We start from the raw sequence: 12,535 nt of genomic DNA on the forward strand, positions 1-12,535 counted from the left end.
AATAAAAAGGAGAATGAAAAATAAATCGTTTTCAATCGTGTTTTTTTCTCAGTGCAAATATCTTATTCTAATCAGGGCACAGATCTGTTCTCATCTCTGGGATCTGTGCTGAGTTTGACCTCATGGAAGCTCTAGTGAGGCGCAGATTATCATTTAAAGTTCGCTCATTAAGCATCTGTTCTGTTTTAATATTCACACTGAACAACTAGTATATTTAATTATGGCATGAACCCAAATATCATGCTGCTTTTCTATGTTGTGAAAGGAGAGATGAGATTAATTTTGGATTTGAATCAGCAGGGGCATCGGACTGGAAGAGAGGGCCCTTGAAAAGTCTGGAATATATTTTATTTTATCTGGATATTTTCATGGGGGCGGGGCTAAGGGGGCCCATCAGGACTGCCTATGCATAGGGCCTGGGATCTTGTCCAACACCCCTGGGAATCAGATATTCAAGGTCAGGGGTGGAAGGATTTGCTAATGTGGCTTTTACTGAAATAGAATACTAGAATACACTTTTTGGTTTGTCCTGATTGCTAATAATGTCAGGGGAAAGTGTGACTGTGTAAAAATAAACAATATGAAATTGATGAGGATAAGAACCATTGCAATGAGAATTTGAAAATGATTTTTTGCAGAAGTAACTGTTGGGTGGAATTAAAGCTTGTTCACGTTTTGCTTTACTACTGTTCTGATTGGACAATATATGTTTTACAAATAATTCTCCAAAGATGAGTAAGATCCTCCTGTTGCTCAGGTTTGAGCATGCATAGCATACGAGCTAATCACGTCACTGTTTTTATATAATTATGTTGGCTTGTGTGGCACCGTGATCATTAATGTGTTCGTTTGTTTTGTTTTGAGTCGCTGCTGCTAATCCCAGGACAGGAAACTTCTCTTAATTTACTGGTAGATGTTTAGAAATGGCAGGAAAGTAAGAGTTGAGAGGTTAGGCTAATGCTCACCGTGAACGTTTGAGCTCATGACTGCAGTCACTTAATCCCATTTACTGCAGTGGATACAAACCACATTAAGACCCTAACGAAGAGCACAGATCTCCCTCGCCACCACTTCCAAGTGAGAAGAGTCAGTGATCTGATCGGCATGTGGACAAAACGAGGCTGGGAGATCATCAGGTCAGATCACCAATAGCATTAGCATTCAAGTGTTGCATTAAACTCCATTACTCATGAATTGCAAAAAAAAAAAAAGTTTTCTCACCCTTCATTTCTATTTAATTCACAAAATGAAAGTGAACAGGATTTTTTTGTGTTTTTTGCAAAGCTAAAGAGATTGAGCCTTTTAAGTTTGGATTTAGCTGTTTTTGTAAAAATGTTACCTAGTTATGCAAAACATCTTATTTGCATAATTCTTTTTTTCAATTTAATTGATGCATGCATTATGCAAAACAATAAATCCTACAAAAATATACTTAAGTATAACATTAAGTATAAAATGTTATGTTGATTCTGCATGATCAGAAACTATGCAGTAATTTATCAAATAATGGTCTATGTATATATATATTTACATTTTTAAATTTAATTTAAAAAAATTTAGTATAAACTAAGTTTAATAATAATTCATAAAGCAAATAATTTAAAACCATTATTATACCATTAAATGTAATATATATATATATATATATATATATATATATATATATAGTTCTAGATTTTTTTTTTTTTTATAATTATAAAAATTATATAGAATTTTAATGTGTTATCAGCCATAATATGAAAAAAAATCTAACAAGCAAATTACACACTATATATATATATATATATATATATATATATATATATATATATATATATATATACACACACACACACACAGAGATAATTTATGTATACACAGTATTATGCTGCAATGCCTATATTTACTTGCAGTCTTTAAAATGATTGTTTATAGTTTTTTTTAAATATATTTAGCCAAAATTGTGTCAAATTTGTGATGAAAAAATGTGATGTTGTCAGCTATAATTTGAAAACAATGATCAGTATCAACCAGAATTTTATCACTCCTATTTAAGTTTTAAACGTATTTTGTAAAAATAAGAGTTAGTCTTCATTGAGAGATGGCTGGATCAGTATAACTGAGATCTCCCAGGACTGTAAGAAAGCCAAGTGTGAGGTGGCCTCTGATGCACTCTGCACTACAATGACCGCACAAATGGTTCATCTGCAGGCTGAACGCTCTTATACAAGCATTCTCTACTCTGTGCCAGTTACTCTATAACAGTCAGACCTTGCCATTATCCCATTAGCAGTAGTTATTTTAAGGCTTTTTATTGGTACCTGGATCTAATAGGTTCAGACATTCAGTATCCTGGAGGCCAGTCTGCACTTCGCAGTCGGAGCTCACAGGACCAGCGAGGGTCATGGGGAACACACACGCAAGTATGGAAGACATCCTCGCTGAGGACATGCACCATTGGTATAACAAATTCATGCGGGAGTCTCCATCAGGTCTGATCACACTTTTTGAGCTCAAGTCCATCCTGGGACTGCAGGGGATGAATGAGGATGCCAACAGTTATGTGGACCAAGTGTTCTTCACTTTCGACATGGATGGGGTGAGGATTGATTCTTGAAGTGATTTAACTTGGTTACATTTGACTGTAATATCAGTCTCAGCATTGTGATTTCTGAGGATTGTGATGGATCTAATACTGCATTTGTGCAAATCATCTTTCGCACCAGAGATCAGATTGGTAAAACAAGTTAAACTCTGGTGGTAAGCCATTTATCATTTACACAGGTGTTCAAAATATACTACAAAAAGAAAATACATCCAAAACCTCCATTTTGGGTCAGTGCAAAATGTTATTTTTAAAACATAAATGAGACAGTATTAATATATTAAAATTGAAAATATAGCACAAAAAAAAAAAACATATATAAGGAAATATTAGCAACTAAATTAATTTTTTATTCTAGCAATATTTTTTGGCCATTTAATTTTACTGTTATATTTTGCTATATCGGTACTGACTCAACAGCAGGTTATATGATATATGATGTTTAATAAGAAATATCGTTTTGTAATTCTTCCAAGCTCACTTTATTGGTTTACTGATATGTTGAGTCAAGTACAACACTGAAACTGTACAGCTTAGAGGAGAAAAGCTTATAATGTAACAATGTTACGAAGCTTACACTGATTGAAAACAAACAAGCTAACATGATGATCTTGCCTGGATCTCCTTAGCTGGATTGTTCATATTAAAACAGCCTAACAAAAAATATTGTAATATGAACCATCCCCCTCTCTTTTCTCCCTTTTCTTTAGGATGGATACATCAATTTTGTGGAATATATCGCTGCTATCAGCTTAATGCTCAAGGGAGAAATCAACCAGAAGCTCAAATGGTACTTTAAACTTTTTGACCAGGATGGCAATGGAAAAATTGACAAGGATGAATTGGAAACAATATTTACTGTAAGTGAAAAATTATTTCCAACAACCGTATCCCACATTATGCAATATATAATATGCCCTAATATATTATGTACTCAACCATGTAGTGCTTCATTCATAATTGGAGTCTGATAGCCCCGACCTCTTCACAACGTAGTTACAGATGAGCCTGTGAGAGTTGAGTCCATGAAGTGTCCAAAATAACACACTAAGTGCATCATCCGGGTATTTAAAGTGCACCTTTTCTTGTTGGAATTTTCATTGGTAACAAACGTAACCGATTAGTGCATAAGTACATAACATGGGATGCAACTGATGACATATGTTAACCTCTGATTAGGCTAATCACTGAATTATCTACATTTATATTTTCTCCCACATCAGGTCTTGGTGAACGAACCAAAAATAGAACAGAACCTGACTTCAGATCGGGTCAGGTTAACATGGACACTGGATCAATCTGCTTAACTTGTGGATGATCTGATTTAATCCAGTTACAGAACTGTCTTCCTTGTGCAAAGGTTTCTGAGACTGACACTTCTTAAAGTGGAAATAGTGTTCAGATGACCTCGGGTGGCTTCTCCACTACTTTATACAATAATGCTGCAGGTCTAGAGATGGGAAATTGTAATTGAATTTCATCTGTTTCTATTTAAAAAGATTTGAAGTTATGTTTTTTTTGTTCTACAACAGGCTATACAAGACATTACAAGAAATCGTGACATTGTGCCAGAGGAAGTAGTGGCTCTTATATTTGAAAAGATTGATGTTAACGGAGAAGGTGAGAACCAGTTTGTTTATGAAAATCCTCATTTATTCACATAAATAGATTCTACATCTCTCTTTGCTTAAACCTTCAGGGGAACTGACGCTCGAGGAGTTCATTGAAGGAGCCAAAGATCATCCTGACATTATGGATATGCTGAAGAAATTGATGGACCTCACCCCAGTCCTGGTCATTATTATTGAAGGGCGACAGAAACCAATCAATGGGAGTTAGGTGGGTTAAACGTCAACTTAAGGACAGAGAAACCAGAAAATTCCCCACCTGAAAACCAAATGATTTCAGAGTTTGGTATTCCCACTCTTGAGGAACAGATGCAGCTTCCCACCACACCTGTGTGATCTCTTCAACAGAAAAACATGGGGAACTTTGGGAAGACTTTCACCCAAGCATTGTGCTGTCTGACCCCAGTGGAGATACCAAGCCTTGCATCTGAGCTGTCCTCAGCTGAACATTGAACTTCTAATGCTATAAGGGTTTCAAGAGACTAAGGAACTGCTGACAAGGCTTAGGAGTGAGCAATGTGGGGCTTTTTAAGGAAAGGCTCAGTGGAGAACACTGAGCGCGTGTCTAGTGACTTTCATTAGGTGAGCACATCAACTGTTTATGGCATTACTATATTGCCCTAAGAGTGAACTCTGAGACAGTACATTGCCGACGTAGCCTGAATTGCCCTTAAAACTGTGAAATTAATGTAATTAATTAATTAATAGAATATAGAGCAGTGGTTCTCAACTGTTTTATAAAGGACATCCAATGGCAACCCAAGTTTACTGTACAAAATGTACCGGTAAATAAATAAAAAAAGTCTATATATTGTTGTATATTACAATAAACAATATTTGGCCACAAAAGGCTGACATCTTTGATTATATTAACCATGTGGGAAGTTGTGCCTGTTTTGCCGTCAGTGACCCATCAGAACAGACCTAAGACCCATTTCTCATTTGAGACCCACCAGTTGAGAACCACTGATATAACATCACAAATAAAGCACTTTATCAAGGGAAAGTATCAAACTTACCTGATAAAGTTAGCTGTGGTTGTAGGTGCAAAAGAAATTCATTAAATGCATTTTCCATATATCATCTTTTTAGCTGATCTAAACTTTGCTGTCAAAACAGTAAAACGAAAAGTCTTAACAATTATTAATTCCATATTCCAAACTTGCATATACTATACTCAAACCATTCAAAGGTTTGAGTTCGGTAAGAATTTTGTTTAATTTACTATTTTATTTTGCGAGAAAAAAATCTTCAGTAAGGACACATTAAACTGATCAAAAGTGACCAAATGCAAAATCAAAGTAATCAAAACATTGTGCAAAAAGTATCAGTTTCCACACAAAAAAATTAAGCAACACAGCTGTTAATTTAAATTGTAATAGTATTTCACTATATTACTGTTTTTACTTTATTTTTATCAAATAAATGCAGCCTTGGTGAGCTTTATGCTCAAAAACACATTACAAAATCTTACTGACCCCAAAAATCTGAATTTGTAATGCACATATTTAAATGTATATTTCTGAGGTCTGCATGTGTTTGTTTTTCCAGTCTTGAGTCTTCTGGAGAACCCTTGCACTGGAAAGCACAGGCAAATCACAAAATGACTTTTACTCTTGGAAATATTTTAAAAGCATCACTAGTAAGCAGATACGTTTGTCTTGACTGAGGCTTGATCTCTAACACAAAATTTAAATTGTGCAATTATAGCATACAATAGATAATCACTAGTGAAACATTGTTCAGTTGATGCACACCAGATACCGGGGCCTTGTTTATAAACTGTGACCCTGGAGCTGAAAACCAGTCTTAAGTAGCGAAGGTATAATTGTAGAAATAGCCAACAATACATATATGGGTCAAAATTATCAATTTTTCTTTTATGCCAAAAATCATTAGGATATCAGATAAAGATCATGTTCCATGAAGATATTTTGAAAATCTCCTAACGTAAATATAACAAAACGTAATTTTTGATTAGTGATATGCATTGCTAAGAACTTCATGTGGACTTTGAAGGGGATTTTCTCAGTATTTAGATTTTTTTGCACCTTCAGATTGTGTACAAGCATACGCACAAAAAAAGTGCACAAATCTGCTTAGAACCTGAAGTGACAATAAGCACTATTCAACATCAATGATTGATTTTTATAAAATATGAACGTTGGCATGGATTTTGTGTTATAAATGTGGTCCCAGAACTAAGGCAGTATATGGACTTTATTTAGCATGATTTGAGTTCCACAGCTGTTTTTGTTATGTTGAGTTGGCACCTTCACAAGAAGACAAGTGTGAACTGTTCGTGATTTCTTTGTTTTTTTAAATAATGTTTTTAATGAAAGACACAAATCCTCGATATGAAGCTTTGAGATTATTGTTTTCACCCTATACTTCACACTTGCCTACGGTGACAAATCTCTGTATTTGATGATTTTCACTCTAGAAATATTTCAGGAAAAACAATGAGGTACTTAGAATCAGGTAATATGTCAACTGGTATGGAACTTTTATGTTGCCTTATTAATAAAATGGGTTAAAAGTTTCAGTTTTATTTGTATACTATTACATTTTGAAATTAGCTTTTATATAGTAAAAAAAGCTTTTATAGTATTTCTGTTTTGCTTTAATTTTATTACATTTTTAGTAATTGTAGTACTTTTATTTCAGCAATATTTCTTTAATTTTATATTTTTCAGTCCAATATTTATATTTAAATGACTTCAGCTTTATTTCAAAGTAATACACTGCAGGCCATAGGCAGGGTTACAAAGCAAATACATTTATAGAAACACCTTTAGAAATAAACATTTGTATCATAAGCTACATTATAAAATTATTAAAAGAAATAAACAACTGAGTACCAAGATACTCATATCCCATAAACCATCCCCAAACAAATTCTTAGATATCAGCTACAAATCATTCATTTTTGTCCAATAAAAAAATATTGTCCACCTCATCAGAAACGAGCAGCCTCCAGCACCTGAATCACACGACTCACTGCATTTTCATCTTTTTACTGTTGTCTGAACATGTCAGGAGTGAAATGTATAGTCTGATGAAGGCATATGTCACTCCCAGAGCACAGTAAATGGAAGTGAGCATGAGCGGGAGGAAGGGAAATGTCTTCTTCCAGACTGTCAGCGGGTAAACAAACTCACAGATCAGCTCAAGAGGAATCAGGCCCAAGAGATACATCGCTTCCAGCGGCTTCAACAGAGCACCGCCCTTCCTGGAAAAACAAATGAAGAATCACATTACCAATGCTTTGCTCAAACATAAAAGACAATAATGGCCCAATAATCCCAGTTTAATGAACAGACCTGAATAGCGTTTTTAAAGAAGTGAGACTGAAGATTGTAAACAGCAACATGAGAAATATTTTGATGGGCAACTCTGGAATAAAAAATAGAAATGTTTAAGAATTACAATCAGTGATGATGCAAAACACTTGTGAGTTTTTCTGAATGGAAACGTACCTTGGGTTGTGAAGAGGAGTGGAAATAGAGAATAATGACCGGTTATACTGAGGATTAGAAAAATCCTGGCATCCTCTCTACTCTCTACAGCGAGCAAACTGAAAAACAAGAAACCGTGTTTAGTAGTCAGCGGGCGAATGTGCTCATGTAAGAATACCTTCAGATGAACACCTTAAAGGAAGTATGGCCATCAGAATTGCTTTCTCATGCACATGCCAACCAAACATAAAGGATCCAAGGGCACAGATGACAAGGCAGCGCAAGAATCCTCTCGCTCCATTAGGTCGATGCCATATCCTGAAAAGTGCAGGCTGCAAGAGAGCAAAAATGGTATATGCATCAGAGCTTGGCAAATCTAGAAATCAATTTTCTCTTTTTTGTATTGATAATTATTCATGTGTCAATGAATGAAATTAAGGCCAATTTAGCAAAACACATAAAAAAGAAGAACTCACCAATATTGAGAGTACCGTACAAACAAGGGTTGCTAAAGGAGAGACCGAAGGAAGCACCGAGTGCTGAAACTCCTGAACCAGACCACCTGTCATTGAGGCCTTGGGAAACTTGTTAACATCAAGCAGTTTGAATTTCACACCTAAATAAGTGCATTAGCAATGATCAGGATAAAATCAGTTGAAATCATAATATGAACATACTTTTTTTTATATATATGTTTAACCTATAGCAATACAACACAATTGTTTGAGTTATTGAACATACCCAGGATGGAAAAAGCTTTATCTGCTATATTGTAAAGTGCCCAGATGTTTGGTGCCCAGTACGCATGACACAGACCACGCTTGAAAGGGAAGAGACGTGACAGGACTTGTGGAAGCTGACCCTTGATGAATAAAGATGAATACAATTGATCAATGAATCTCTGTGATAAACTAAAACAAATGCAAATCGATTTATGCTCACAAAGACTGCATTTATTTGATCAAAAGAACAGTAAAAACAATAACATTGTGAATTATTACTATAAATAATTGTTCGATAATTTTTTTTAAATATATAATTTAAACTTTCGCATTTTATGATATATATATATATATATATATATATATATATATATATATATCATAAAATGCAAAAGTTTAAATCAACAGCATTTATTCAAAGATAAATTGTATGTAAAAATTTAAAAACTTGTTACTCCCACTTCTGATCAATTTAATGCATCCTTGCTGAATAAAAATGTAAACTGACTTTACAGTTGAACAGTATGTGTTTATATGAAGAGCTTTGTTCATATATTGATAACAGACCAGTGCTATAAAGGGTCCAAATGACACTGCGAAAGTAGACAAGACAATAGTTCCTAGAGTTACAAGCCGCATAACACTGAAACTTCTCCACTGCACAGATCCATCTGAAAAACAAGATTTCTATGTAGAATTTGACACATTCTTTATGAACACACACACACACAAATACATATACAATACATATAAAGATGATAAAGACTGTATTACCTGCATTGCTCTGGGTGAAACAAAAACATCTCAGCAGGTAGACACCGTATGCAGGTGCGATGTATAGATATATATGCTTCAAGTTTAAAAGTATTGAAAACAGCAAGGCTCCTTCAAAATGTCTATTCTGTTAACACAAAATCATTTTCAAGATAGAAACTCATATTCCAAGGAACTTTGCAGAAAGTCAAATAAGACAAAATATAACAAAATTCTATTTAAAAGCATGTATAACACAAATGCATTTCAAATGTGAGATTATTAGTTATGTCTTCTTTATGAAACTCACTAAATAACAGAAATTACAGTTAATACCTGGAAATGTCTTGCTATTGATAAAAGAAGAACTCCAAAAAGGAATCCGTTATATTGGAAATGAATATCTGCAGGAATTCAGTCAAGCGAAATTAATTTCAGGTAAGGGAAATGAATGTGTGAGCCACATCAGGGCATGCATGATGTATCAATGTTCCAGATCTCCAAGGATACGATCAACAATTAGAAGACCAAAGTTCCACAGCAACAACACTGTCAGGATAAAAGATGGCTTTCCCAGGAGGTCCTTTCCTTTGTCTTCTCGCAAACATCTGCAGCATCTAGAACAGTACAAATGTTCTTCATCTCAGATTCAACATTTAATATCGTCTTTCATTAAAAGTATCTTTCAAACCTAAAAAGACAAAGGCACAAAAACTACTTTGGATCTAATTGTGGCATGTAGAGGCTACATACTCTTTAACTGCATAAAAGAAGAGCACATCAGCCACGATGACTGACAGTCTTTGGAACAGGATTGTGGCTGGACTTGCATAACTCAGGTTCTGAACAACCAGCATCTCCTTATCAAAAAACCTGGCAATATGAGAGAGTCCATATTCAAACCAAGCAAACAGGGGAGGATAATCCAATGTCCACTCAGACGTAGCCTGAAAATATACAAAATAAACCACAAAATTAAACCCGGCGTATGTATTTGTTTGAAGAAGTTATGTAACCCATAAGACTACCTCATAATACCACTGTGATACTGGCAGACTGTGAGTCAGGGCGAGCCAGTTCCTATGTACTTCAAAGTCCGTAGAATGGCTGGAACACAATAAATATGAAATTGCTCGGCATTAGGTGATGAGAAACAATCATTTCCTCTTCGTAAAAGGAAGACAGAATGAATGAGTCTCGAGTATTTGGTCGCTCTTCTAACATAGCAATGGGTTTTCCGTTTTAATGTGATCATATGAGAGAAAAGGTAACTTATATTATGTGAGATAAATTGAGATAAACACTTACTAGGCGTTTATCAAAAGACACTTGAGAAATGAAACCCCGAGAGCCAGAGCAATAAAAAAGCGCTGATCGTTAGTCATGGGAGCAGCCATGACAGTTTCCTAAAAGAAAACTTTATTTCTTAAAGCCGAATTACAACCTTTGGGTGGCGCAATGTTGCTGACATAAACATGTGCTCCTGCAGGGCGCGCGCGGCGGCTCAGAAACTCGACAGCTCCTTAGAGGCAAGTGTATCAGGACCATAGACTGGATAAAAACAGAAAAGGACGTTGTTTTATATGTGGCCCGAGATAGCCTATTTGCATAATTCTTTAAATCTGAAAATTAATAATCCGCCCCAGTAATCCCTACAAATTCATGTTTAAACCTTAAACCATAGACTGTATAAACACAGGGATCACAAACGACTGTGATTGGTCAGTCATTAAAAAAAGTAACATATCGTCCTTTTACGTGACATTTCAGTACCCAACCCCACCCCTAAACCTAACGTCACTATGTCAACCAATCAGGTATCATGGTGTAAAAACTCCCTGATCTGGTAACTCCTATTACTTTCCTGCAGAGACCTATACTTGATGGAATGGGTAATAATTAATTTATACACAAAGTATCAACTGCAATAAAAATAAATAAAAAAATCAAAGTTGTACCTCTACACATATATGACTTAGCAGTGACTTGTTTGGAAGTCATAAAGATAATACTGATAAAAGACAAAATGAATTAATCAAGTGCTTCGTTAGTGGCTCTTCTGTTTGTTGATGCAAATTCTTTTTATGGGAACTAAGAAGGTTAAATTGAATCATCTGTGTATTATTTTCTTTTCTTTTTTATATATTTTCTTTAACAGAATGCATCTTTACCTGCTTGGCAATATATATATATATATATATATATATATATATGTGTGTGTGTGTGTGTGTGTGTGTGTGTGTGTGTGTGTGTGTGTGTGTGTGTTTTCTTTTTTTAAGTTAGAGGGTCAAATAAAGAGGGCCAATTCTTGAAGATGGCTAAGGACTCACTCAGCTGCTCGGATTGAGTTGGGCAGGTCATTCCACCATGAGGGAACATTTAATTTAAAAGTCCATAAATGTGACTGTGCTTCTTTGGGATGGCGCAATAAAGTGAAGTTCACTTGCAGAACACAAGCTAGAGGGCACACAAGTCTGAGGCAATACATTTAGGTAAATGGGTACAGAGCCAGTTGTGGTTTTGTAGGCAAACATCAATGTCTTGAATTTTATGCGAGCAGCTATTGGTAGCCAGTGGAAATTGATAAACAGAGGTGTGATGTGTATTCTTTTTAGCTCATTAAAAATGTATTAATTGTAAAGGTTTTATAGAACTGGCTGGAAGTACTGCCAAGAGAGCATTGCAATAGTTGAGCCTGGACAGAAAAAGAGCTTGAACAAGGAGTTCTGAAAGAAAGGGCCTGATCTTCCTGATGTTGAATAAAGAAATTCTGCAGGACCAGACAGTTTTAGCAATGTTGTCTGAGAAAGTCAGCTGATTATCAATCATAACTCCAAGGTTTCTGGCTGTTTTGGAGGAGTCTGGTTGATGGGCCTAACTTGATGGTGGAATTGTAATGGAACAATGGGTTTGCTGGAATCACAAGCAGTTCTCTCTTGGCAAGGTTGAGATGAAGGTGATGGTCCTTCATCCAGCAAGAGATGTCTGTTTGACAAGCTGAGATGCGGAACGTCGGATAATCAGGATGGAATGAGAGGTAGAGTTGAGTGTCATCAGCATAGCAGTGGTATGAAAAGCCATATTTATGAATGACAGAACCTAATGATGCCATGTAGATAGAGAAGAGAAGTGGTCCAAGAACTGAGCCCTGAGGCACCCCAGTAGTTAGATGTTGTGACTTGGACACCTCACCTCTCCAAGATACTTTGAAGGACCTATCTGATAGGTAAGACTCAAACCACTTAGGTGTGGTTCCTGAGATGACCTTTGCCAATAGGGTTGAGAGGAGGATCTGGTGGTTAACCATGTCAAAAGCAGCGGACAGATAAAGCAGGATATGTACTGAAGACTTGGATTCTGCTATTGCCAATCTTAGGGGTTCAACAACTG

At 35.6% G+C, this 12,535-nt stretch overlaps 2 protein-coding genes across 2 annotated transcripts; one reads left to right on the top strand and one right to left on the bottom strand.

The window, feature by feature from the left end:
- Window positions 1-151: 151 nt before the first annotated feature.
- Window positions 152-5,621, top strand: LOC113038601 (guanylyl cyclase-activating protein 1). Its single transcript, XM_026196157.1, has 5 exons — window positions 152-1,136; window positions 2,314-2,578; window positions 3,295-3,444; window positions 4,117-4,204; window positions 4,284-5,621. The coding sequence occupies exons 1-5, from the start codon at window positions 1,105-1,107 to the stop codon at window positions 4,421-4,423; spliced, it is 675 nt and encodes a 224-aa protein (XP_026051942.1). The 5' UTR covers window positions 152-1,104; the 3' UTR covers window positions 4,424-5,621.
- A 1,349-nt stretch (window positions 5,622-6,970) lies between these two features.
- Window positions 6,971-10,678, bottom strand: LOC113038602 (probable dolichyl pyrophosphate Glc1Man9GlcNAc2 alpha-1,3-glucosyltransferase). The gene is made up of 13 exons (XM_026196158.1): window positions 10,454-10,678; window positions 10,174-10,252; window positions 9,899-10,092; window positions 9,656-9,762; window positions 9,482-9,549; window positions 9,167-9,293; window positions 8,960-9,063; window positions 8,412-8,532; window positions 8,147-8,286; window positions 7,863-8,002; window positions 7,692-7,789; window positions 7,536-7,608; window positions 6,971-7,444 (listed from the first exon to the last, which is right to left on the bottom strand). Exons 1-13 carry the CDS (start codon window positions 10,540-10,542, stop codon window positions 7,210-7,212), a joined length of 1,575 nt encoding a protein of 524 aa, XP_026051943.1. The 5' UTR covers window positions 10,543-10,678; the 3' UTR covers window positions 6,971-7,209.
- Between the last annotated feature and the right edge of the window lie 1,857 nt (window positions 10,679-12,535).

Source organism: Carassius auratus, chromosome 21, assembly GCF_003368295.1.
Source record: "Carassius auratus strain Wakin chromosome 21, ASM336829v1, whole genome shotgun sequence".
In the NCBI taxonomy this organism is placed as follows: Eukaryota; Metazoa; Chordata; class Actinopteri; order Cypriniformes; family Cyprinidae; genus Carassius; species Carassius auratus.

What these genes read in the sequence shown, in the direction of transcription:
- LOC113038601 (XM_026196157.1), top strand. Translation starts at nt 1,105, where the DNA reads ATGTGGACAAAACGAGGCTGGGAGATCATCAG. An exon ending in CGAGGCTGGGAGATCATCAG is followed by an intron (nt 1,137 to 2,313) that starts GTCAGATCACCA and finishes TGGATCTAATAG; the next exon opens with GTTCAGACATTCAGTATCCT. An exon ending in GATTGATGTTAACGGAGAAG is followed by an intron (nt 4,205 to 4,283) that starts GTGAGAACCAGT and finishes TTAAACCTTCAG; the next exon opens with GGGAACTGACGCTCGAGGAG.
- LOC113038602 (XM_026196158.1), bottom strand. Translation starts at nt 10,542, where the DNA reads ATGGCTGCTCCCATGACTAACGATCAGCGCTTTTTTATTGCTCTGGCT. An exon ending in TATCACAGTGGTATTATGAG is followed by an intron (nt 10,093 to 10,173) that starts GTAGTCTTATGG and finishes GTATATTTTCAG; the next exon opens with GCTACGTCTGAGTGGACATT. An exon ending in TCTTTAAAAACGCTATTCAG is followed by an intron (nt 7,445 to 7,535) that starts GTCTGTTCATTA and finishes TTGTTTTTCCAG; the next exon opens with GAAGGGCGGTGCTCTGTTGA.